At 38.4% G+C, this 22,713-nt stretch overlaps 1 protein-coding gene across 1 annotated transcript in view; it reads right to left on the bottom strand.

The window, feature by feature from the left end:
• The window catches only part of VWCE (von Willebrand factor C and EGF domains), a 282,410-nt gene that overhangs the window by 97,348 nt on the left and 162,349 nt on the right, over positions 1 to 22,713 (bottom strand). Inside the window, exons 17-19 of the mRNA XM_053720451.1 lie at positions 15,398 to 15,515; positions 14,845 to 14,930; positions 11,293 to 11,389 (exon numbers count right to left, since the gene is read on the bottom strand). Of these exons, the coding sequence (XP_053576426.1) occupies positions 11,293 to 11,389; positions 14,845 to 14,930; positions 15,398 to 15,515 (301 nt within the window). The remainder of the gene's footprint in view (positions 1 to 11,292; positions 11,390 to 14,844; positions 14,931 to 15,397; positions 15,516 to 22,713) is intronic.

Below are 22,713 nucleotides of genomic sequence, written 5' to 3'. Positions count from 1 at the left end.
TTGACTACGACTTCAATAAAAAATTGTTTAAAAAAAAAAAAAAAGAAAATCATATTCAACAGTAATTCAAAAGATGATAATTTATCCTTTTCGGCATTCTATTTTCCTACAAGAAGCAATATAAGGAGGCGACTTTTCTCAAATTTAACTATAAGTAAAGAATTGAGGAGAGGGAGGAAGAAGGAGTACTTTTTTTTTGGGGGGGGGGGGTGAGAGTGGGAGATAATTAAAAAAAATACAGCATTTTGAAATGTCCCTTTAGAGGAAAAGAAGGATGTAGAGATATACGTATTTAATAGTTACCTAGTTAAAATAATTACAAAATTACCTGTAAAATAAATCCTAACCTAAGTTACAATTAAACCTAACACTACACTATCAATAAATTAATTAAATAAAAGTGTCTTAAAGCATTCAAGGTATTGCACACCAATTTTCAAAGCTTTAACCCTTAAATTAACCCCTCTACAGTCCCATCTACAGCCTTTGCTGCGACTTTACCAAACCCAGAGGGGAATACGATACCAAATGAAGCCTTCTAGGAAGTTTTCCAACTACTTTGGGATCCTCACACATGCATCTGCATGTCTGCTCTCAAAAAGTAACTGCGCAGTAATGGCGCGAAAATGAGGCTCAGCCTACAACTGGGAAGGCCCTTCCTGACTGGAAAGGTGTCTAACACAGTGCCTGACATTAAAAAACGTTCCCCAAGCTTGTAAGTGTGAATTACAAGCATAAACATGTATAAAATGCCCAAATAAAGCAATCGATTTTGCCCATAAAAGTGTCTACCAGTTGTATAGCCCATATTAAGCCCTTTATTCTGTTTGAGACTAAGAAAATGGCTTACCGGTCCCCATGAGGGGAAATGACAGCCTTCCAGCATTACACAGTCTTGTTAGAAATATGGCTAGTCATACCTTAAGCAGAAAAAGTCTGCTAACTGTTTCCCCCAACTGAAGTTACTTCATCTCAACAGTCCTATGTGGAAACAGCACCCGATTTTAGTTATTATCTGCTAAAATCATCTTCCTCTCACAAACAGATTCTTCATCTTTTTCTGTTTCAGAGTAAATAGTACATACCAGCACTATTTTAAAATAACAAACTCTTGATAGTAGAATAAAAAACTACAACTAAAACACCACATACTCTTAACCATCTCCGTGGAGATGTTGCCTGTGCAACGGCAAAGAGAATGACTGGGGTGGGCGGAGCCTAGGAGGGACTATATGGCCAGCTTTTGCTGGGACTCTTTGCCATTTCCTGTTGGGGAAGAGATATTCCCACAAGTAAGGATGACGCCGTGGACCGGACACACCAATGTTGGAGAAAGCAGGATTCTAATACAAACCCCTTCTAGATAAAAAGCTCGCTGGTGTTTAGCTAATGTACTGGTGCTTTGTTTTAACAAGGTATATTGAATGGTTACCTAAATCTCACTACACACTTTAGAACTGCAAAGGGGATAAAATGAACACACTTCAATAGCCGTTTTACTCTGACAGGGCAATTTTGGTGAGAGAGCTCTGGACTACTATAGGATCGTTAATTCATACTTATCCAGCCCCATACACCCCCTCTGGTATTGCTGGTACAAAGCCCTCAAGAATTATTCTCAAAAGTTAATGTTCACTTAAAAGATTTATACCCCAGAATTGTTTAGCATTACTCTTCACATTCTCACACTACAGGGTTTTTTCTGTTTCTGTTTCCTCTTTATGTACTGTACTGACCAACTGATTAACACTCTAAAGACGTTTTTTTTTTTTTTTTTTTTTTTTATTTAAAGCTATGTCAGTTTACTTGATGTTTAGTGCTCAGGAGATACTTGCCATATATTGTAGACATTAGAGTCTTTGCGACTAGAGTATGTTATACCCTGGTGGGTTCTATTAATATTAAGTCTGGTGATATTCTGCTGCGGAGGTAGACCGTAATTTATAAGTTAAAGCAAACTGGGCTTATTATTCATCTAAGGGTGGTCTCATCTCCAGTTACACAATAGGTAACTTTAGCAATCTCCTTCCCTGCGTCTTGTTGGTTTCATTGTGAGTCGCTTGATTACAGGTTGACCATATCTCTGATGTATAGAATTTAGGTGGGTCTAGAATAACCCTAGGGTGTATTAGAGCTTAAAATCAGGGTATTTTGTTTTTGTTTTGTTTTTTGTTTTTTTCAAAACTTTGTCATCATACTTTTGTATATATACCCTCTATACTATTGTGTCTCCCTCGTCACAGCTTTGATTTTAGCTTATTCACTTGGCCTTGAGTGTTTAGCAAAGATTTCCTAGTTATAGCATATACTGGCCTATACAGCTACCTACCAATATCTGTGCATAAAGGTACATGAAGGTAATTTTCATATTCCCTAAATGTTTGAAGGTTTCATTTATGTGTCTGGGGCCCACTTTTGCTCACTGTTTTATATGTATAATGCTTATAAAGGTAAATCCCTATAGAGCTTCAATACTACCCTATGCAAATCTTATAGAGAGGTACCTCTTGTTCTGGCATATAACCTATAGTTACCCCAAATATTTAAACCTATTGTTCATAATTGGTCTGTTCGTTTCCAGACGAAAAATACACTACTTAGATGTTTCTAAACAATATCGTTATAATTCTGTTTAATAGCGTACTTAAAAGCTCTAACTCCTTAGTACATTTACAAATTTCACATACTACCTGGCTCCGCCCTCCTTCCCCCCTCCCCCCCTCCTATTTTATATTGAGCGGCTCTCGCCCGCTGCATCCCCCCTCCCCATAAAACTATAGAGCTATCCCCTCCCTAGCCCTATTCTTATATGAGTAGATACCTTAATCTTCCTCTTATTTAGCTGGGAGAGGTTCATTTTTGTTTTTGTTACTTTTATGATACTCTATGATAAAACTGAAGTCCCTTTATAAGATAGCCCACATTTTATAGTTACGCCTGAAATATTTGAATATATTACTCTACTAATGGTACTGTGTATACATCTATTTGTAAATGTTTTGGGCATACCTTTTATATATTGTATTTGACTACGACTTCAATAAAAAATTGTTAAAAAAAAAAAAAAAAAATCATATTCAACAGTAATTCAAAAGATGATAATTTATCCTTTTCGGCATTCTATTTTCCTACAAGAAGCAATATAAGGAGGCGACTTTTCTCAAATTTAACTATAAGTAAAGAATTGAGGAGAGGGAGGAAGAAGGAGTACTTTTTTTTTTTTTGGGGGGGGGGGGTGAGAGTGGGAGATAATTAAAAAAAATACAGCATTTTGAAATGTCCCTTTAGAGGAAAGGAAGGATGTAGAGATATACGTATTTGTTCGCTTTTGCTGAGTTGTGTTTTGTATAATTCTCATGATATATGCAGAAGTATGCTATGTTTTTTCTGCTTTCTTTTTCTTTTTTGTGGATGTATCTGGATATGATAAATAAATGATAAATCATGTAGTTTTGTGCTATACTAATAATTATAATGGTTCAAAGGGACAGTTTAGCTGAAAATTGTTATTGTTTAAAAAGATAGACAATCCCTTTATTACCCATTCCCTAGTTTTGCTTAACCAACATTGTTATATTAATATACGTTTTTACCTCTATGATTACCTGTTTCTAAGCTTCTGCAGACTGTCCCCTTATCTCAGTACTTTTTACAGACTTGCACTTTAGCCAATCAGTGCTGGTTTTTGCATAATCATTATCATTCTTCACGGGAGTGAGCACAATGTTATTAACTAGAAAATGAAAAGATTATGAGGAGCGCTCAAAATTGGCTAAAGACAATTCCCTTTATTTATACCACACACAAATAAATAAATATTCAAAACAGAGTGCGCACTCTTATACACAAAATATATTGGTTAAAAATGATTTACATCAAATTAATATGTTCCTTATTCTTTTATAGTATCAATCTAAAACTATTTTGTTAAAGACAATGTGAAATTTTTCTTATTTGTTTCAACAATTAAAATCCTTAAATGAAATTGTCTCTCAATTCCCTTTAGTCAGCAACAAAAAACTCTTGTGGGTTAAAAGGCAATTTATCACACAGTTCCTTTAAGACACTGATTTTCTCTATTGGCCAATAGGATGTCCTGATTATCGTTACTTTTCACATTCAAATTGTAACAGTTTTTTCAATTTGAAATGGTCGGCTAGATTTAGAGTTTGGCGGTAGCCGTCAAAACCAGCGTTAGAGGCTCCTAACGCTGGTTTTGGGCTACCGCTGGTATTTAGAGTCAGTCAGGAAAGGGTCTAACGCTCACTTTGCAGCCGTGACTTTTCCATACCGCAGATCCCCCTACGCCATTTGCGTATCCTATCTTTTCAATGGGATCTTTCTAACGCCGGTATTTAGAGTCGTGGCTGAAGTGAGCGTTAGAAATCTAACGACAAAACTCCAGCCGCAGAAAAAAGTCAGTAGTTAAGAGCTTTATGGGCTAACGCCGGTTCATAAAGCTCTTAACTACTGTGCTCTAAAGTACACTAACACCCATAAACTACCTATGTACCCCTAAACCGAGGCCCCCCCACATCGCCGCCACTCTATTAAAAAATTTTAACCCCTAATCTGCCGACCGCACACCGCCGCCACCTACGTTATCCCTATGTACCCCTAATCTGCTGCCCCTAACACCGCCGACCCCTATATTATATTTATTAACCCCTAATCTGCCGCCCCCAACGTCGCCTCCACCTACCTACAATAATTAACCCCTATTCTGCCGACCGGACTTCACCGCTACTCTAATAAATGTATTAACCCCTAAAGCTAAGTCTAACCCTAACACTAACACCCCCCTAAATTAAATATAATTTAAATTTAACGAAATAAATTAACTGTTATTAAATAAATTATTCCTATTTAAAGCTAAATACTTACCTGTAAAATAAATCCTAATATAGCTACAATATAAATTATAATTATATTGTAGCTATTTTAGGATTAATATTTATTTTACAGGCAACTTTGTATTTATTTTAACCAGGTACAATAGCTATTAAATAGTTAATAACTATTTAATAGTTACCTAGTTAAAATAATTACAAAATTACCTGTAAAAAAAATCCTAACCTAAGTTACAATTAAACCTAACACTACACTATCAATAAATTAATTAAATAAAATACCTACAATTACCTACAATTAAACCTAACACTACACTATCAATAAATTAATTAAATAAAATACCTACAATTATCTACAATTAAACCTAACACTACACTATCAATAAATTAATTAAATACAATACCTACAAATAAATACAATGAAATAAACTAACTAAAGGACAAAAAATAAAAAAGAACTAAGTTACAAAAAATAACAAAATATTTACAAACATTAGAAAAATATTACAACAATGTTAAACTTATTACACCTACTCTAAGCCCCCTAATAAAATAAGAAAGACCCCCAAAATAAAAAAATGCCCTACCTTATTGTAAAATGAAAATAGAAAAGCTCTTTTACCTTACCAGCCCTGAAAAGGGCCCTTTGCGGGGCATGCCCCAAAGAATTCAGCTCTTTTGCCTGTAAAAAAAAACATACAATACCCCCCCCCCAACATTACAACCCACCACCCACATACCCCTAATCTAACCCAAACCCCCCTTAAATAAACCTAACACTAAGCCCCTGAAGATCTTCCTACCTTATCTTCACCACGCCGGGTTCACCGATCGATCCAGAAGAGCCTCCGATGTCTTGATCCAAGCCCAAGTGGGGGGCTGAAGATGTCCATGATCCGGCTGAAGTCTTCATCCAAGCGGGAGCTGAAGAGGTCCATGATCCGACTGAAGTCTTCTATCAAGCGGCATCTTCAATCTTCTTTCTTCCGGATCCATGTAGTTCATCCCGCCGACGCGGAACATCCATCTTCACCGACGACTTCCCGACGAATGACGGTTCCTTTAAGGGACGTCATCCAAGATGGCGTCCCTCGAATTCCGATTGGCTGATAGGATTCTATCAGCCAATCGGAATTAAGGTAGGAAAATTCTGATTGGCTGATGGAATCAGCCAATCAGATTCAAGTTCAATCCGATTGGCTGATCCAATCAGCCAATCAGATTGAGCTCGCATTCTATTGGCTGTTCCGATCAGCCAATAGAATGCGAGCTCAATCTGATTGGCTGATCGTCAATTGCGTATCCTGTCTTTTCAATGGGGGTCTTTCTAACGCCGGTATTTATAGTCTTGGCTGAAGTGAGCATTAGAAATCTAACGACAAAACTCCAGCCGCAGAGAAAAGCCAGGAGTTAAGAGCTTTCTGGGCTAACGCCGGTTCATAAAGCTCTTAACTACTGTGCTCTAAAGTACACTAACACCCATAAACTACCTATGTACCCCTACACTGAGGCCCCCCCCACATCGCCGCCACTCTAATACATTTTTTTAACCCCTAATCTGCCGACCGGAACAGCCAATAGAATGCAAGCTCAATCTGATTGGCTGATTGGATCAGCCATCGGATTGAACTTGAATCTGATTGACTGATTCCATCAGCCAATCAGAATTTTCCTACCTTAATTCCGATTGGCTGATAGAATCCTATCAGCCAATCGGAATTTGAGGGATGCCATCTTGGATGACGTCCCTTAAAGGAACCATCATTCGTCGGGAAGTCGTCGGTGAAGAATGATGTTCCGCGTCGGTGGGATGAACTACATGGATCCGGAAGAAAGAAGATTGAAGATGCCGCTTGATAGAAGACTTCAGTCGGATCATGGACCTCTTCAGCTCCCGCTTGGATGAAGACTTTGGCCGGATCATGGACATCTTCAGCCCCCCGCTTGGGCTTGGATCAAGACATCGGAGGCTCTTCTGGATCGATTGGTGAACCCGGCGTGGTGAAGATAAGGTAGGAAGATCTTCAGGGGCTTAGTGTTAGGTTTATTTAAGGGGGGTTTGGGTTAGATTAGAGGTATGTGGGTGGTGGGTTGTAATGTTGGGGGGGTATTGTATATTTTTTTTTACAGGCAAAAGAGCTGAATTCTTTGGGGCATGCCCCGCAAAGGGCCCTTTTCAGGGCTGGTAAGGTAAAAGAGCTTTTCTATTTTCATTTTAGAATAGGGTAGGGCATTTTTTATTTTGGGAGTCTTTCTTATTTTATTAGGGGGCTTAGAGTAGGTGTAATTAGTTTAACATTGTTGTAATATTTTTCTAATGTTTGTAAATATTTTTTTATTTTTTGTAACTTAGTTCTTTTTTATTTTTTGTACTTTAGTTAGTTTATTTCATTGTATTTATTTGTAGGTATTGTATTTAATTAATTTATTAATAGTGTAGTGTTAGGTTTAATTGTAACTTAGGTTAGGATTTATTTTACAGGTAATTTTGTGATTATTTTAACTAGGTAACTATTAAATAGTTATTAACTATTTAATAGCTATTGTACCTGGTTAAAATAAATACAAAGTTGCCTGTAAAATAAATATTAATCCTAAAATAGCTACAATATAATTATAATTTATATTGTAGCTATATTAGGGTTTATTTTACAGGTAAGTATTTAGCTTTAAATAGGAATAATTTATTTAATAAGAGTTAATATATTTCATTAGATTTAAATTATATTTAACTTAGGGGGGTGTTAGTGTTAGGATTAGACTTAGCTTTAGGGGTTAATACATTTATTAGAGTAGCGGTGAAGTCCGGTCGGCAGATTAGGGGTTAATTATTGTAGGTAGGTGGAGGGGACGTTGGGGGCGGCAGATTAGGGGTTAATAAATATAATATAGGGGTCGGCGGTGTTAGGGGCAGCAGATTAGGGGTACATAGGGATAACGTAGGTTGCGGCGGTGTACGGAGCGGCAGATTAGGGGTTAATAATAATATGCAGGGGTCAGCGATAGCGGGGGTGGCAGATTAGGGGTTAATAAGTGTAAGGCTAGGGGTGTTTAGACTCGGGGTACATGTTAGGGTGTTAGCTGCAGACGTAGGAAGTGTTTCCCCATAGGAAACAATGGGGCTGCGTTAGGAGCTTAATGCTGCTTTTTTGCAGGTGTTAGGTTTTTTTTCAGCTCAAAGAGCCCCATTGTTTCTTATGGGGGAATCGTGCACGAGCAAGTTTTTGAAGCTGGCTGCGTCCATAAGCAACGCTGGTATTTAGAGTTGAAGTGGCGGTAAATTATGTTCTACGCTCCCTTTTTGGAGCCTAACACACTGAAAACGCAGCCATTCTGTGAACTCTAAATACCAGCGGTATTTAAAAGGTGCGGGGGGAAAAAAGCATGCGTTAGCTACGCGGGTCGTTACCGACAAAACTCTAAATCTAGCCGAATGTGTCCCAAATGTATGTGAATCTTTGTTGTTATGAAATCTCCCAACAATTATGCCTAGGTCTTTTTTGTTACCTTATTCTTTGTTATAGCTGTTTTGAGAGCGTCATTTAAGGATTTTAATTGTTGAAACAAATAAGAAAAATTTCACATTGTCTTTAACAAAATGGTTTTAGCTTGATGCTATAAAAGAATAAGGAACATATTAATTTGATGTAAATAATTTTTAATAAATATATTTTGTGTATAAGAGTGAGCACTCTGTTTTGAATATTTATTTGTGTGTGGTATAAATAAAGGGAATTGTCTTTAGCCAATTTTGAGCGCTCCTCATAATCTTTTCATTTTCTTGTTGGTATATTTGAACTGAAGACAGGTGCAGTTTTGTATGAGGAGTTTGACATAATATAGACTTATTAACGTTTTTTTATATTTTTAGCACAATGTTAATAATATGGCACAAATGAACTAGCACTGCCTGGCTCTAGTGCAAGATTGTTAAAAGCTAATAAAAAACACTGAGAAAAGAGGTGGCCTGCAAGGGCTTAGAAACAGGCAAACTTACCGGTCAGAAAGAATATTACTATAAGAATGTTGTTTATGCAAAGATGGGTAATGGGTAGTAAAGGTGTTATCTATCTTTTTTAACAATAAAATAAAATCCAGTAGACTGTCTCTTTAATAAAGTCACTAGTAACCATTAACCACATAGGACGTGATAAAAATGCTCTGATTAAAATATTTAAAGGAACACTGAACCCAAATTTTTTTATTTTGTGATTCAGATAGAGCATGCAATTTTAAGCAACTTTCTAATTTACTCCTATTAGCAAATGTTCTTCATTCTCTTGGTATCTTTATTTGAAAAACAAGAATGCAAATTTAGATGCCAGCTAAATTTTGGTGAACAACCTGGGTTGTTCTTGCTGATTGGTGGATAAATGCATCCATCAATAAACAAGTGCTGTCCAGGGTTCTGGACTTTCTTTTTCAAATAAAGATAGCAAGAGAACAAAGAAAAATTGATAATAGGAGTAAATTAGAAAGTTGTTTAAAATTGCTTGCTCTATCTGAATCATGAAAGAAAGAATTTGGGCAGTGTCCCTTTAACAACCCACTTGTAATATTCAATTGTGCGTTATTCTTAGCGCAGGACTGAGCACAAGATAAAGCACCCTGCACTGTTATTGAGAGCCCACAATCCGTTACTCACGGAATTCAACTCCTGGCCAGTAGGAGGCAGCAAAGTTTCCCCAAAGTCTGACGTATAGCCAAGCAATTAGAAAAGTAAAAAAAGGGAAAAATAGGTGAAAACTAGAACTGCCGCCAGATAAAAAAATTAGTTTAATAAAATTGGGCGGGGCTGGTGGACTCTCTCCATCATTAAAGAAATTTATCAGGTAAGTATAAATTTTGTTTTCTTTCCTAAGACGTTGGAAGTCCACAATCCATTACACCTGGGAACAAATACTCAAGCTGTGGAGTTGGGAGGGAAACATTTTGTTTTGACAGACAGATATCTAATTTCCAGACACTGCTGCCTGGAGGACTTTTCTACCAAAAATTGCTTCCGAAGAAGCAAAAACATCAAAGTAGTAGAATCTAGTAAAGGTATGTAAGGATAACCATGTTGCTGCCTTGCACATTTGTTCAAAAGAAACCTAATTTTTAAAGCCCAGGAAGGGAAACTGATCTAGTAGAATGGGCTGTAATGTGATTTGGGGGAGACTTTCCCACCTACAAATAAACCTTATGAAACAAGAGATTTAGCCAAGAATCTAAAGTAACAACAGTGGCCTTCTGGCCACTGCATGGACTTGAGAAATGAAATAAAATAATTGTAGAATTGAAATACTATCACAACAACTGCATTATGTAGGAGCCTTCTTTAGAATGGAGTGAATTAGAACAAATAAAAAACTACAATTTCTAGATAGATGTTAACCAGAAGAAACCACTTTCAATAGAAAAAAATAATATTTTGTACTTAAAACCTTATATTGCAGAAAAATAAAGTAGGCTCACAAGAAATAACAGACAAGTCACAAACTCTTCTGTCAGCAGAAATTGCTAAAAGAAACACTACTTGCCAAGACAGAAAAGGAATGTCTAAAGTATGCAACGGTTCAAACTGAGAAAACTGCACAATCTCTTAGGGCCAGATTTACTAAAGTAAGGCGGACAGGGGCATACATCTTTGCCCCTATACACCCAGCTTCGTGTCTAGAGGGCAATATGCTGCCTGCATTTATCATTGTACACTACGGCTAGTGTGCAACATCGCTGTTAATCTACCCGGTAGTAAATGTATGTGAAAATTGACATATGGTATATAACAGGTGGTCAAGTGGGTTAAGAAGCAGAGGTTTGATGATTGTTGATTCTTAAATCTCAGATACAGGTTTGCTTATGCAGCCGTCTGCGCTCCGACCCCTTGATAAATTGGGGCCTTAGAAGGTTTCAAAGAGGATTTGAAATTGGTTTAAACAATGTGCATTGTTGCTTCTTCAACAAAGGATATCAAGAGAATGGAGCAAATTAGGTAACAGAAGTAAATTTTAAAATTGTGTTCTTTGTCTGATTCATGAAAGAAAAAAAATGGTTTCATGTCCCTTTAATAATCATTTAAGTTGCTCAGCTTGTAGACCTTTCTGCAGTTTACACTCAGTCATATTTTAAACGTTAGTTAGGCTAGTTATTTAGTTAGTTAGGAACAGCACAAAATCATATACAATACCCTAGCCAAGTATTTAGTCTTGTGGTAGGGCTACCTCTATATTAAACCATAGTAATAGGCTTCCTTTATTATTGATACTGTTAAAAGGAGACAGACCATTATAGCGAAATGTGATTGTGCTTCCGGAAGGTCTGATAACAAATTAACATACAAACATTAGCCAGCAAAGACTAATACCATTTATATATATATATATATATATATATATATATATATATATATATGTAGTTTTCCTGTTATGCTAGAAGTCTGTAGTATTGTGGGGCGATTTACCTGCTGAACAGTCAGGGCAGCACTGTCCAGGCACCGGGATCGGGTGAGGACAAGTGTCCACGCAGTCTGTTTTCTTGCATAAAATGGAGCTATCTGCCTAAATTAGATGACAAATATTACAAATAATTCCAAAAGATTTTAATCAATCCCAGCTGTAGAAAGGTTTGATTTAGAATGGTTTATAAGTATTGCTCTTATATTCATCAGCAGTAAGCAAGGGGCACATGATAAACAAAACACATGACAAGAAGTCTGTTAAATAAAAACATCTAAATTCTGTACTCATGTTTTTCTCATTGATATTTGAATACTGTGATATCTCCACAGGAATGGAAATTACATTGTTTAAATATATTTATTAAAAACTATGTTGTTGTTTTTGTTTGCTTTTTTAATCTGGGAGAAGTAATACAGTAGAGTATTGGTTGGAGATTAGCATGATGATAAAGGTTGAGAGTTAAAGGGACATTATACACTCATTTTTTCTTTGCATAAATGTTTTGTAGATGATCTATTTATATACCCCTTGAAGTTTAAAAAAAAAAAATGTTTAGTTTTGCCTATTTTTAAATAACATTGCTCTGATTTTCAGACTCCTAACCAAGCCCCAAAGTTTTATGTGAATACTATCAGCTACCTTCTCCAGCTTGCTCCTGTATGTGTAAAGGGTCTTTTCATATGCAAACGAAGGGGGGGGGGGGGGGGAGTGTCTTATTTCAGACTTGCAGTGGGCTTTCCAGCTACCTTTTCAACAGAGCTAAACTGAAAGCTTCTAAGTAAGTTTTTAAACAGTTTTATACTGGATTTTTATATCAGTATCTGTGCATCTTATTCTTTATAGTGGTGTCTATTACATGCAGTTATATGAAAATGAGTGTATACTGTCCCTTTAAGGTTGAGGATTAGAGCTATCATTGGAGGTTAGAACAAAGATAAAGGTTGAAGATAAGAGCTATGGTTGGAGGTTAGAACAAAGATAAAGGTTGAAGATAAGAGCTATGGTTGGAGGTTAGAACAAAGATAAATGTTGAAGATTAGAGCTATGGTTGGAGGTCAGGATGAAGGTAAAGATTGAGGATTAGATTTATGATTGGAGGTTAAGGTGACGCTAAGTTTGAGGATAAGAGATATGGTTGGAGGTCAGGGTGACAGTTAAGGTTGAAGATTAGAGCTATGGTTGGAGGTTAAGATGACGGTTAAGGTTGAGGATAAGAGTTATGGTTGGAGGTTGGGATGGCAGTAAAGGTTGAGGATTAGAGCTATGGTTGGAAGTTAAGATGATGGTTAAGGTTGAGGATTAATGCTATGGTTGAAGGTTAGGATGATAGTTAATGTTGAGGATTAGAGCTATCATTAAAGGTTAGGATGACAGTGAAGGTTGAGTATTAGAGCTATGGTTGAAGGTTAAGATTACGCTAATGTTGAGGATAAGAGTCGAGGTATGGTTGGAGATCAGGGTGACAGTTAAGGTGGAGGTTTAGAGCTATGGTTGGAGGTTAGCATGACGATAAAGGCTGAGGATTAGGGATATATTTGGAGGTTAGGATGACCATTAATCTTGAGGATTAGAGTTATGGTTGGAGGTTAGGATGACAGTAAAGGTTGAGGATTCGAGCTATGATTGGAGGTTAAGGTGACTCTAAGTTTGAGGATTAGAATTGAGATAGAGACAAGATATGGTTGGAGATTAGCATGATGATAAAGGTTGAGAGTTAAAGGGACATTATACACTCATTTTTTCTTTGCATAAATGTTTTGTAGATGATCTATTTATATACCCCTTGAAGTTTTTTTAAAAAAAATGTTTAGTTTTGCTTATTTTTAAATAACATTGCTCTGATTTTCAGACTCCTAACCAAGCCCCAAAGTTTTATGTGAATACCATCAGCTACCTTCTCCAGCTTGCTCCTGTTTGTGTAAAGGGTCTTTTCATATGCAAACGAAGGGGGGGGGGAGTGTCTTATTTCCCACTTGCAGTGGGCTTTCCAGCTACCTTTTCAACAGAGCTAAACTGAAAGCTTCTAAGTAAGTTTTTAAACAGTTTTATACTGGATTTTTATATCAGTATCTGTGCATCTTATTCTTTATAGTGGTGTCTATTACATGCAGTTATATGAAAATGAGTGTATACTGTCCCTTTAAGGTTGAGGATTAGAGCTATCATTGGAGGTTAGAACAAAGATAAAGGTTGAAGATAAGAGCTATGGTTGGAGGTTAGAACAAAGATAAATGTTGAAGATTAGAGCTATGGTTGGAGGTCAGGATGAAGGTAAAGATTGAGGATTAGATTTATGATTGGAGGTTAAGGTGACGCTAAGTTTGAGGATAAGAGATATGGTTGGAGGTCAGGGTGACAGTTAAGGTTGAAGATTAGAGCTATGGTTGGAGGTTAAGATGACGGTTAAGGTTGAGGATAAGAGTTATGGTTGGAGGTTGGGATGGCAGTAAAGGTTGAGGATTAGAGCTATGGTTGGAAGTTAAGATGATGGTTAAGGTTGAGGATTAATGCTATGGTTGGAGGTTAGGATGATAGTTAATGTTGAGGATTAGAGCTATCATTAAAGGTTAGGATGACAGTGAAGGTTGAGTATTAGAGCTATGGTTGAAGGTTAAAATTACGCTAATGTTGAGGATAAGAGTCGAGGTATGGTTGGAGATCAGGGTGACAGTTAAGGTTGAGGTTTAGAGCTATGGTTGGAGGTTAGCATGACGATAAAGGCTGAGGATTAGAGATATATTTGGAGGTTAGGATGACCGTTAATCTTGAGGATTAGAGTTATGGTTGGAGGTTAGGATGACAGTAAAGGTTGAGGATTCGAGCTATGATTGGAGGTTAAGGTGACTCTAAGTTTGAGGATTTGAATTGAGATAGAGACAAGATATGGTTGGAGAGCAGGGTGAAAGTTAAGGTTAAGGACTAGAGCTATGGTTGGAGGTTAGGTTAACAGTAAAGGTTGAGGATTAGAGCTATGGTTAGAGGTTAGGATGGTGGTAAAAGTTGAGTATTAGAGCTATGGTTGGAGGTCAGGATGATGGTAAAGGTTGAGGATTAGAGCTATGGTTGGAGGTTAGGTTGACAGTAAAGGTTGAGAATTCGAGTTATGATTGGAGGTCAGGATGATGGTAAAGGTTGAGGATTGGAGCTATGGTTGGAGGTCAGGATAATGCTAAAGATTGAGGATTAGGGCTATGGTTGGAGGTCAGGATGATGGTAAAGGTTGATGATTAGAGCTGTAGTTGGAGGTTACAATGACTTTTGTGGTTGAGGGTTAATTATGTGCAATGTTTTTTTATTAAATGTAACTTTATAGTAAAGATTGAAAAATAATGTATTTGACCCCTGATCATTTATCAGAGTATTCAGACAAAGTATTCAGACATGAGAGATCAAGAAATGTGCTGACAATGGAATACAATGTCTATGACAACTTATATTCTAAATTAAATTGTTTATGATTATTAACATTCTTATTTGGAAAGTGAACATTCTATTTGTAAGAACTCTATTTATAAAAACGTACTTGGAACTTCATATTATTAAATTCTACTTACCTGACAAATGCAGATAGCACAAGGATCCCCAGGAGACCAGATCTGTCCAACTGGAATCTCAATTCCATTGTCATCAAAAGGGCATCCTGGGTTAAAATAATAATATATTGTAATAGTAAAATTTCATTATAAGGGGAGCAAATTTTTGGTTAAACATAAAATGTGTCTCTTTTAGCACACAAATAAGCGAATAAAAGAAACGAAGGGCTCTTTTAACCTCATATTGAAAGTGAGTTAAAGTCTATGACATTTTCAAAGAGACATTAAAGTCTCATTTATTGGGTGACTTTAACTGAGCCAATCAAACATTTATGTAGGATGTATGCACTTCACACTGATGAATAAACAGCAATACATGTGGTTTGGGTTTTGCTTTTGATTACCCAGAAATCTCAGCTTGAGATAAGAGATAGACTATCTATGTTTTAATTCTATTTAGAGGGAAGTAGTAACATTTTTTAAGCTCCAGTTGAGCTCTGAAATTCCTGAATTTGTGGGGTTAACAGTCCCTTTACCCTATCAACTGTGCCCTGTGCTTATGAATAGCTCATACCTGACCTCTGAGGAGGGTCCTGGCATTTGTAACAGCACTGACCGGCCTCCAGTACCCAGTCCTCCCTTGGACACTCCAGACTAGGACAAGGCAGAAATGAACACTCTACTTCACCGTTCTAAAGAAAAGAGAGAACAAGACAGCAAGTTTACTGAGAATCACAGTATATACAGCGGTATTTCCAAATCCAGACCATAACTTTAGTGGATGGAAAAGCTTAACCACATAACTAAATATCAAGGCTTCCAGGGGAACAGATCTTCTGCTGCTTTTATTTATTTATTTTTAAAAAACCCTTCTCCCTACTTTACTTCTCTTCATGCTCGCATTGTGTTCACAGGGCTATGTTCAGTGCTCTGTTTTAACTGTTTTTTATATGAAATTTTTAACTGCTGAGTTGGGAGTAGTCTCCTCTTCCCGCTATTCTAGTGAAGGGTGAGCTGAGATCCGGTTACAGACTGGGATCTGGATGCATGCAGGGGGGAGTTGAATTTCACTCACAAAATGTTTATTGTTTAAAAAGATAGATAATCCCTTTATTACCCATTCCCCAGGTTTGTACAGCCAACATGGTTACATTAATATACTTTTAACCTCTGTAATTACCTTGTATCTAAGCCTCTTCTGACAGCCCTCTGATCACATGGTTATTTATTTATTATCTATTGACTTGCATTTTAGCCAATTAGTGCAGTGTCATCCACAACCCATGGGCATGAGCACAATGTTATCTATATGGCTCACATGAACTAGCAGTCTCCTGTTGTGAAAAGCTAATAAAAAAGCATGTGATAAGAGGCTATCTGTAGTGGCTTAGAAACAGGCAGAAATTTAGAGGTTTAAATGTTATAAAGTATATGAATATAACAATGTTGGTTGTGCAAAGCTGGAGAATGGGTATTAAAGGCGTTATCTATCTTTTTAAACAATTATAATTTAGGTGTTGACTGTCCCTTTAAGAAAAGACACCTCCAGTATGCTGATGCGAGGGGCCAGTGAGTTAAGTCATTGCAATCTCTTAGCCTGCATTTAACAGAACAAAGGAGTGCTGCCACTTTTGTGAGTACCTGGTGTTTTCTGTGGGAAGAACATATATCTCGCATTGATATGCACAAGGAGACGCCTTTCTGTTTTGTTTAGGTGATTTTTCAAGTGATTTTACAAAAATTTAGAGACTTTTTATTATCTATATCTAATAGTTTTTATATTATTGAGACACATATTTGGGGGCCGATTTATCATGGCCCGAATAGGGCCAAATACATCTGTTTCCGTGCGAGCCTTCAGGCTTCCCAAAAACAGGAGTTAAGAAGCAGCGGTCTTAAGACTGATGTTCCTTAACTCGTATGCCACCTTTGAGGCGGCGGACAGCAATCCACCCGATCACATATGATTGGGTTAATTGACACCCCCTGATAGCGGCCGATTGGCCGCCAATCTGCAGAGGGCAGCATTGCACAAGTAGTTCACCAGAACTGCTTGTGCAATGATAAATGCAGACAGCGGATCATGTCCGCTAGACACATGATAAATCAGCCCCATAGTGTTTATTATTGGGAGATATACATTGTATCTCATTTTCTTATATACTATTTTGCGCCCCCTAAGTTCTGTTTTTTTACCAAGACATTGGTTGTGTTAATAGTGAAGCAGTTTTCAATACACATGTATTAGGAAAAATCCATGTGTCATATGTAGAGATGCCCCCCCCTCACTGGGGCATAAAAAAGTTTTATTACTGCATGCCCTGCTGACATCTTATTGGGGTTCAGGCAATGTGCATTTAACATTACTCTTGCAAACAGTAAACACTAGCTGTCACCAGGCTTATATACCACTGCTGCCTGGAAGGTCTCTGTGTCACTTATTAAGGCTGCTGCAACATCTATAACTAGCTGGCAAGTCTCTCTTCTCCCTTTCCCATTAGCCCACGTGCCCTTGGGTCATATCCACCTTCCTTTCACCCTACATATTTCAGAAAGAACGCTTCACCAGGAGAGAGACCTCTGTTATCTACAAAAGAGGGAACCACAAACAAGCGTTACTTCTGCTGAGCAGCTAACTTTTTAGCAATTGATACACCCCCACACTCAGGAGTTCTTCTTGTTTGACTCTCATTTACTGCACCCCGCTGGCTCTAGACCCCTTCCATGAGATGGGTAATTCCTGAACTGTCTGATTACGTCTTTCAACAAATGGGGTGCTAGGGCACTAATGCCAGGAAGGGGGGGGAGGCTGTGAACCACTGAGCTTTGTTTGTTTTGTTTTTTTGTTTTTTCTGTTCCTTTTAGTTTTTGTCTCATACCAGCTTATTTACACCAAATAATCCACGAGAGATCCTACATCCATGGCACATCTTAACAAAAGGCGGCCCAAATCGGCAACTGTGGGGCCTAAAAGGACAGTGGCGGACCATTTTAATACTATTCCTCTCTCTTCCCCAGAGGATCAACAAGGGGATCCAACTATGTCTCAATCTGAAACTGATGCTGTTGCTACAACCTTCCAAGCACTCCAAGATGCGGCTCCATCTACAGTGACCCCTAATTTTATCCTGGACTGGCGGCACATCATTCGGCCTTTCAAACCCAAATTACCGCTTCTTTAGCTGATCTGCGGAGAGATCTTACCTCCACTTCAGAGCGATTAGATACAGTGGAGAAGAAGCAGGAGGACATGGTAGTGGATCAAGCTAATATTCTATCCTATGCTCAAAGTCTGGCGGAGCAATTAACCACCTTGGAGGATAAAATGGCGGACATGGAGGACCGCTCCCGTCGCAATAATTTGCGGCTACGAGGTATTCCAGAGGATGTAGCTTCTGGGGATCTATTATCATTTCTGATGGAGTACTTTGGATGCTTGGCCCGTCCCTCTGATTCCAGCGAAGGCCTTATTGATAGGGCTCACAGAGCTTTAAGACCTAGAAGCCTGGCATCCGAAAAGCCTAGAGATGGTATTGTAAGACTGCATTTTTACACATACAAAGAGCGGTTGGTGAGAGCATCCCTTTCTAAGCCTACCCTCCCGGCTCAATTTCAGAACATTAATGTGTTTGCGGATCTTTCCTATCGCATACTTCAACAACGAAAATTATTTGGGGACTTCACTAAGTTCTTGAGGATTCGTAATATCAAGTATCGGTGGGGACATCCTACCAGGCTTATAGTTCATAGAGACAATCAACAACATACCATCACCACTCTGGACAAGAGTCAAAGACTCATGAAACTTTGGGATACCCAAGTACCAACAGATAATCCTCCGACAACTTCACTGGGCCCATCAGCCCCAATGTGGGTCTCTTCTCCACAAGGAGCTTCTAATGGTTCAGATCCTACTAGCTCTGCTCAGGACGCTGGTGAAGAATGAATAAGGACTGTCTGTAAGGGTAATATGTTTGCTAACCTTTCTTTACATTCCAGGTACCCTTTTGAGAAATAAGGGTACAAGAGGAATAAACTAATAGACTGCCTTAACTGTGTTTCCTTTAATTGTTCTATATCAATGTTAAGCTGATGTTAGACTTGTTTGTTTCTTTCCCCCCCCCCCTTTATTTCAGGTTAGGTCTGGGTATAAAATAGGTTATTATGAAGAATCTTGTATTGTGAGGTTGATGTTTGTTGCAATACATTTTTGTGATGACTTATAGTTGTATGCCCATGTTTGCGTGTTAATATGGGTACACTGTTCAAATGACTCTGCTTCAGGTAAGTTAAGTCAAAGGTAGACATGCTATTAATCATTATCACCCAGATGTTTACCCTTTTTTTTTCTTCACATCATTGTAGGCTAGGTTGTGTTTAAACTATGCTGTCATGATGAAACTTGTATTATTGAATTGATGTTCTGTTACAATACACCTGTGAGATGATTTACAGTTGTACATCCATATCTCCGTGTTCATTTATGCACATGGTTCAATGTAATGGTAAGTTAAATGTAGGCATATTGTTGCTCATTATCATATAGATGGTTACCCTACTTTCTTCTTTGCACTCCTTGTCCCTATATGTTCACTATTGTATTATGCCTTCTTTTGGTATGATTGTACTGTGTGGGTTTTTTGGGGGGGCTTTTGTTTTTTGTTTTTCTTTTTCCTTCTGTGAGTCCCTACTGGTAAGTGGTTCCCCCTCCCTTCCTCCCTTTTTTCTGTTGACGTACGTTATCTCCCCCCCACTTAAAGTACTCTGAATATTGTTTCAGAGGCTACCAAAGCAGTTTATCTCTTTCAAATACCGCACAACCTTATCACATAATATCAGGTTAAGGCTTCTCACACGATCTTCATCGAGTGTTCTCTGACCTTTCCTTTTTCTAGACTTCCCTTTTTGACCCCCTGTTTTTTTTTTTCCTTCTCCTCATAAACTCAGATAGCATTCTGGTACAATGCCATATAACTGTATCACTCAAAACATTAGGGGGTTAAACTCACCGACCAAGCGGAGTATTTTTCTGAGGTCTCTTTATAAATGCAGGGCCCACCTAGTCTTTTTACAAGAGACCCACTGGTTAAAGGGTACAAAAATACCCCTACAATCCAAGTTGTTCCCAGTTGTAGAGACGGCGAGCTTCTCCCAAAAATCGAGAGGAGTTGCTATTCTTATTCATAAAGATATTGCGTATGAACCCATCCACACCGAAGTAGATCCACAGGGTAGGTACCTAATTCTAATTTGTAAGTTGGATGGTGTGGTTTATACATTAACTTCCTACTATGGTCCGAATAAACAACACATATGGATGCTTCGCAAGTTTCTAACTAAATTGGACAGCCTACGTCAGGGTTCCCTCCTCATTGCAGGAGATTTCAATGTGGTCTGGGATCCGTTGATGGATAAAAAATCTGATAAATCTCGTAAGTCTGATAGGGCTTTGGTTGATCTTTCACACAAATTTAGAACTCTCATCTCTCAGTTTAATTTGTTTGATATTTGGCGGGCCCTCAATGTGTCTTCACGTGATTACACTTACTCGTCAGTACACCAATCTTATTCACAAATAGATTTTTTCTTTTGTGAACCAAGACTTTTAGATTGTATATCTAGGTCATGTATTCCCCAGTGCCCGTGGTCTGATCATGACCCTGTGCACATTACTCTCAAATCACCATTAGAAATACAGAGCCCCCCAGTGTGGCGACTTTCGCCAACCGTTTTCTTAGATCCTGGCACAGTTGCTTCCATCACCAGAGATCTGACTGGGTTTCTTGAAACTAATGATAATGGTAGATGATTTTACTTTATGGGCTTCATTGAAGGCATATATGCGGGGGTCTTTCATTAGAATTGCGGTGGCACAAAAAAAACGTAAGGGTGAGACACTAGCTCAACTATTGGTAAACCTCCGTAAACTTTCTGCTGCGCATAAAACTGACCCCTCGCCGTGTCTCTCTGAGCAGCTGGTAAACCTTAAGACGAAGATAGTCAAGCTAGAAATGGAAAGATCAGCAGGCAGACTTCTTAGACTCAAAGAATTTTTTTATTACAAGGGCAATAAAGCCGATAGGCTTTTAGCTAACCGGTTACGCCAACGAACAGTGGCGGCTTGCATCCATTCCCTGAGGATAAAAGGCCGACACATTACACATCCGAGAGAGATAGGTACAGCTTTTGCTGACTACTATTCGTCCCTCTATAACTTGTCAGAAGATAGTGCGACCCCTCCTCCGACTCTTGACAGTATAAACGACTTTCTTACAAACCTTGATCTTCCTGTTGCCTCTGCAGCGCAGATAGAGGCATTACAGGTCCCCATCTCTAGATTCGAGGTTAAAACAGCTATCCGGTCTCTTAAGGCCCTCAAATCACCAGGGCCAGATGGGTTCTCAGACCTCTTCTATAAAAAATTTAAATCACTGCTTATACCTCTTTTGTTAAGGTTTTTTACTATGGCTAGTTCCTGTGGCACATTCCCTACTGAGTTTCTACAGGCAACCATTATTACACTTCCCAAACAAAGGAAAGACCCCACCGAATGTTCAAGCTATAGGCCTATCTCTTTATTAAACCTGGATGTTAAGCTCTATGCCAAAATATTGGCTTCACGCCTTAACCTCCTTCTTCCATCTTTAATTATTTTTGATCAAGTGGGTTTTGTGAGGGGACGCCAGGGGCCCGACAATACCAGGAGGTTATTAAATATATACTTTGAGGCCGACAGATTAAGATTTCCCTGTGTCACCCTGTCGTTGGATGCGGAAAAGGCCTTCAACAGGGTGAACTGGGAGTATATGTTTGCTGTCCTACGATGGTTCGGTTTTCCAGCTTCGTTTATAACATCTATAGCGGCTCTATATTCTAGCCCTTCGGCCACAGTCAGGGTACTAGGATTCTGTTCTGATCCTTTTGGGATCACAAATGGTACTAGACAGGGCTGTCCCCTGTCACCGCTAATATTTTCTTTAGTTATGGAACCGTTAGGTACTGCCATTAGGTCATCTCCCCAAATAAAAGGAGTTGATATACACCATACAACCCAGACCACAGCCTTGTTCGCGGACGATTTGACTGTACTACTCTCGGACCCAGTTACGTCCCTGCCACACCTTTTCTCATTGCTAGAGAGATTTGCATTGGTCAGCTATTATAAACTCAATGTTTCTAAAAAGGAAGCCTATGCTATTCACATTCCTGAGAATGCCCTTACCGAACTAAAGAGCCTATATAAGTTTCATTGGTCTACCTCACATATCAAACACCTTGGTATATTTTTATCACATAGCATTTCCACTATACTTTCTATGAATTTTTCCCCTTTGCTATCTGAAATAGCAATGTCCACTGAGGCTTGGAACGTACCATCACTGTCATGGGTGGGACGCATAGCTGCATTTAAGATGAGCCTTTTGCCTAAGTTGACTTATTTATTCAGATCTTTACCTATTCCAATCTCCAAGTCCCTGATAAGCAAATTTCAACAACAATGTAATAAATTTATCTGGCGTAATAAGGTCCCCAGAATTGCCACCAGCACCCTGCAACAACCTGTGTCTGCTGGAGGGGCGGCTGCTCCTAATATCCTTTATTATCATGAGGCTGCTTGCCTTTCCCATGTGACACAGTGGGGCAGGCCAGCCAATAGTAGATGGGCAGAATTAGAGCAAGCTTCACTTCCACTGGGGTACTCCCTTGAGGATCTGATTTGGCTCCCTAAACACGCTAGGCCGCAAACCATGTTATTAAATTCCATCATAGCTTCGAACCTGAAATTCTGGGATAAGACCCATAAAATGTCCACAGTTGCTCCGCATCCATCTAAATCCCATAAGATTAAGGGACTTCTTCTTGCACTGTCGGATACTCATCCGTCTCTCT

The sequence above is a fragment of the Bombina bombina genome, chromosome 7 (assembly GCF_027579735.1).
Source record: "Bombina bombina isolate aBomBom1 chromosome 7, aBomBom1.pri, whole genome shotgun sequence".
Classification (NCBI taxonomy): domain Eukaryota; kingdom Metazoa; phylum Chordata; class Amphibia; order Anura; family Bombinatoridae; genus Bombina; species Bombina bombina.
Note: the sequence above shows the minus strand (reverse complement) of the source record. Positions and strands in the feature narration are given on the sequence as shown.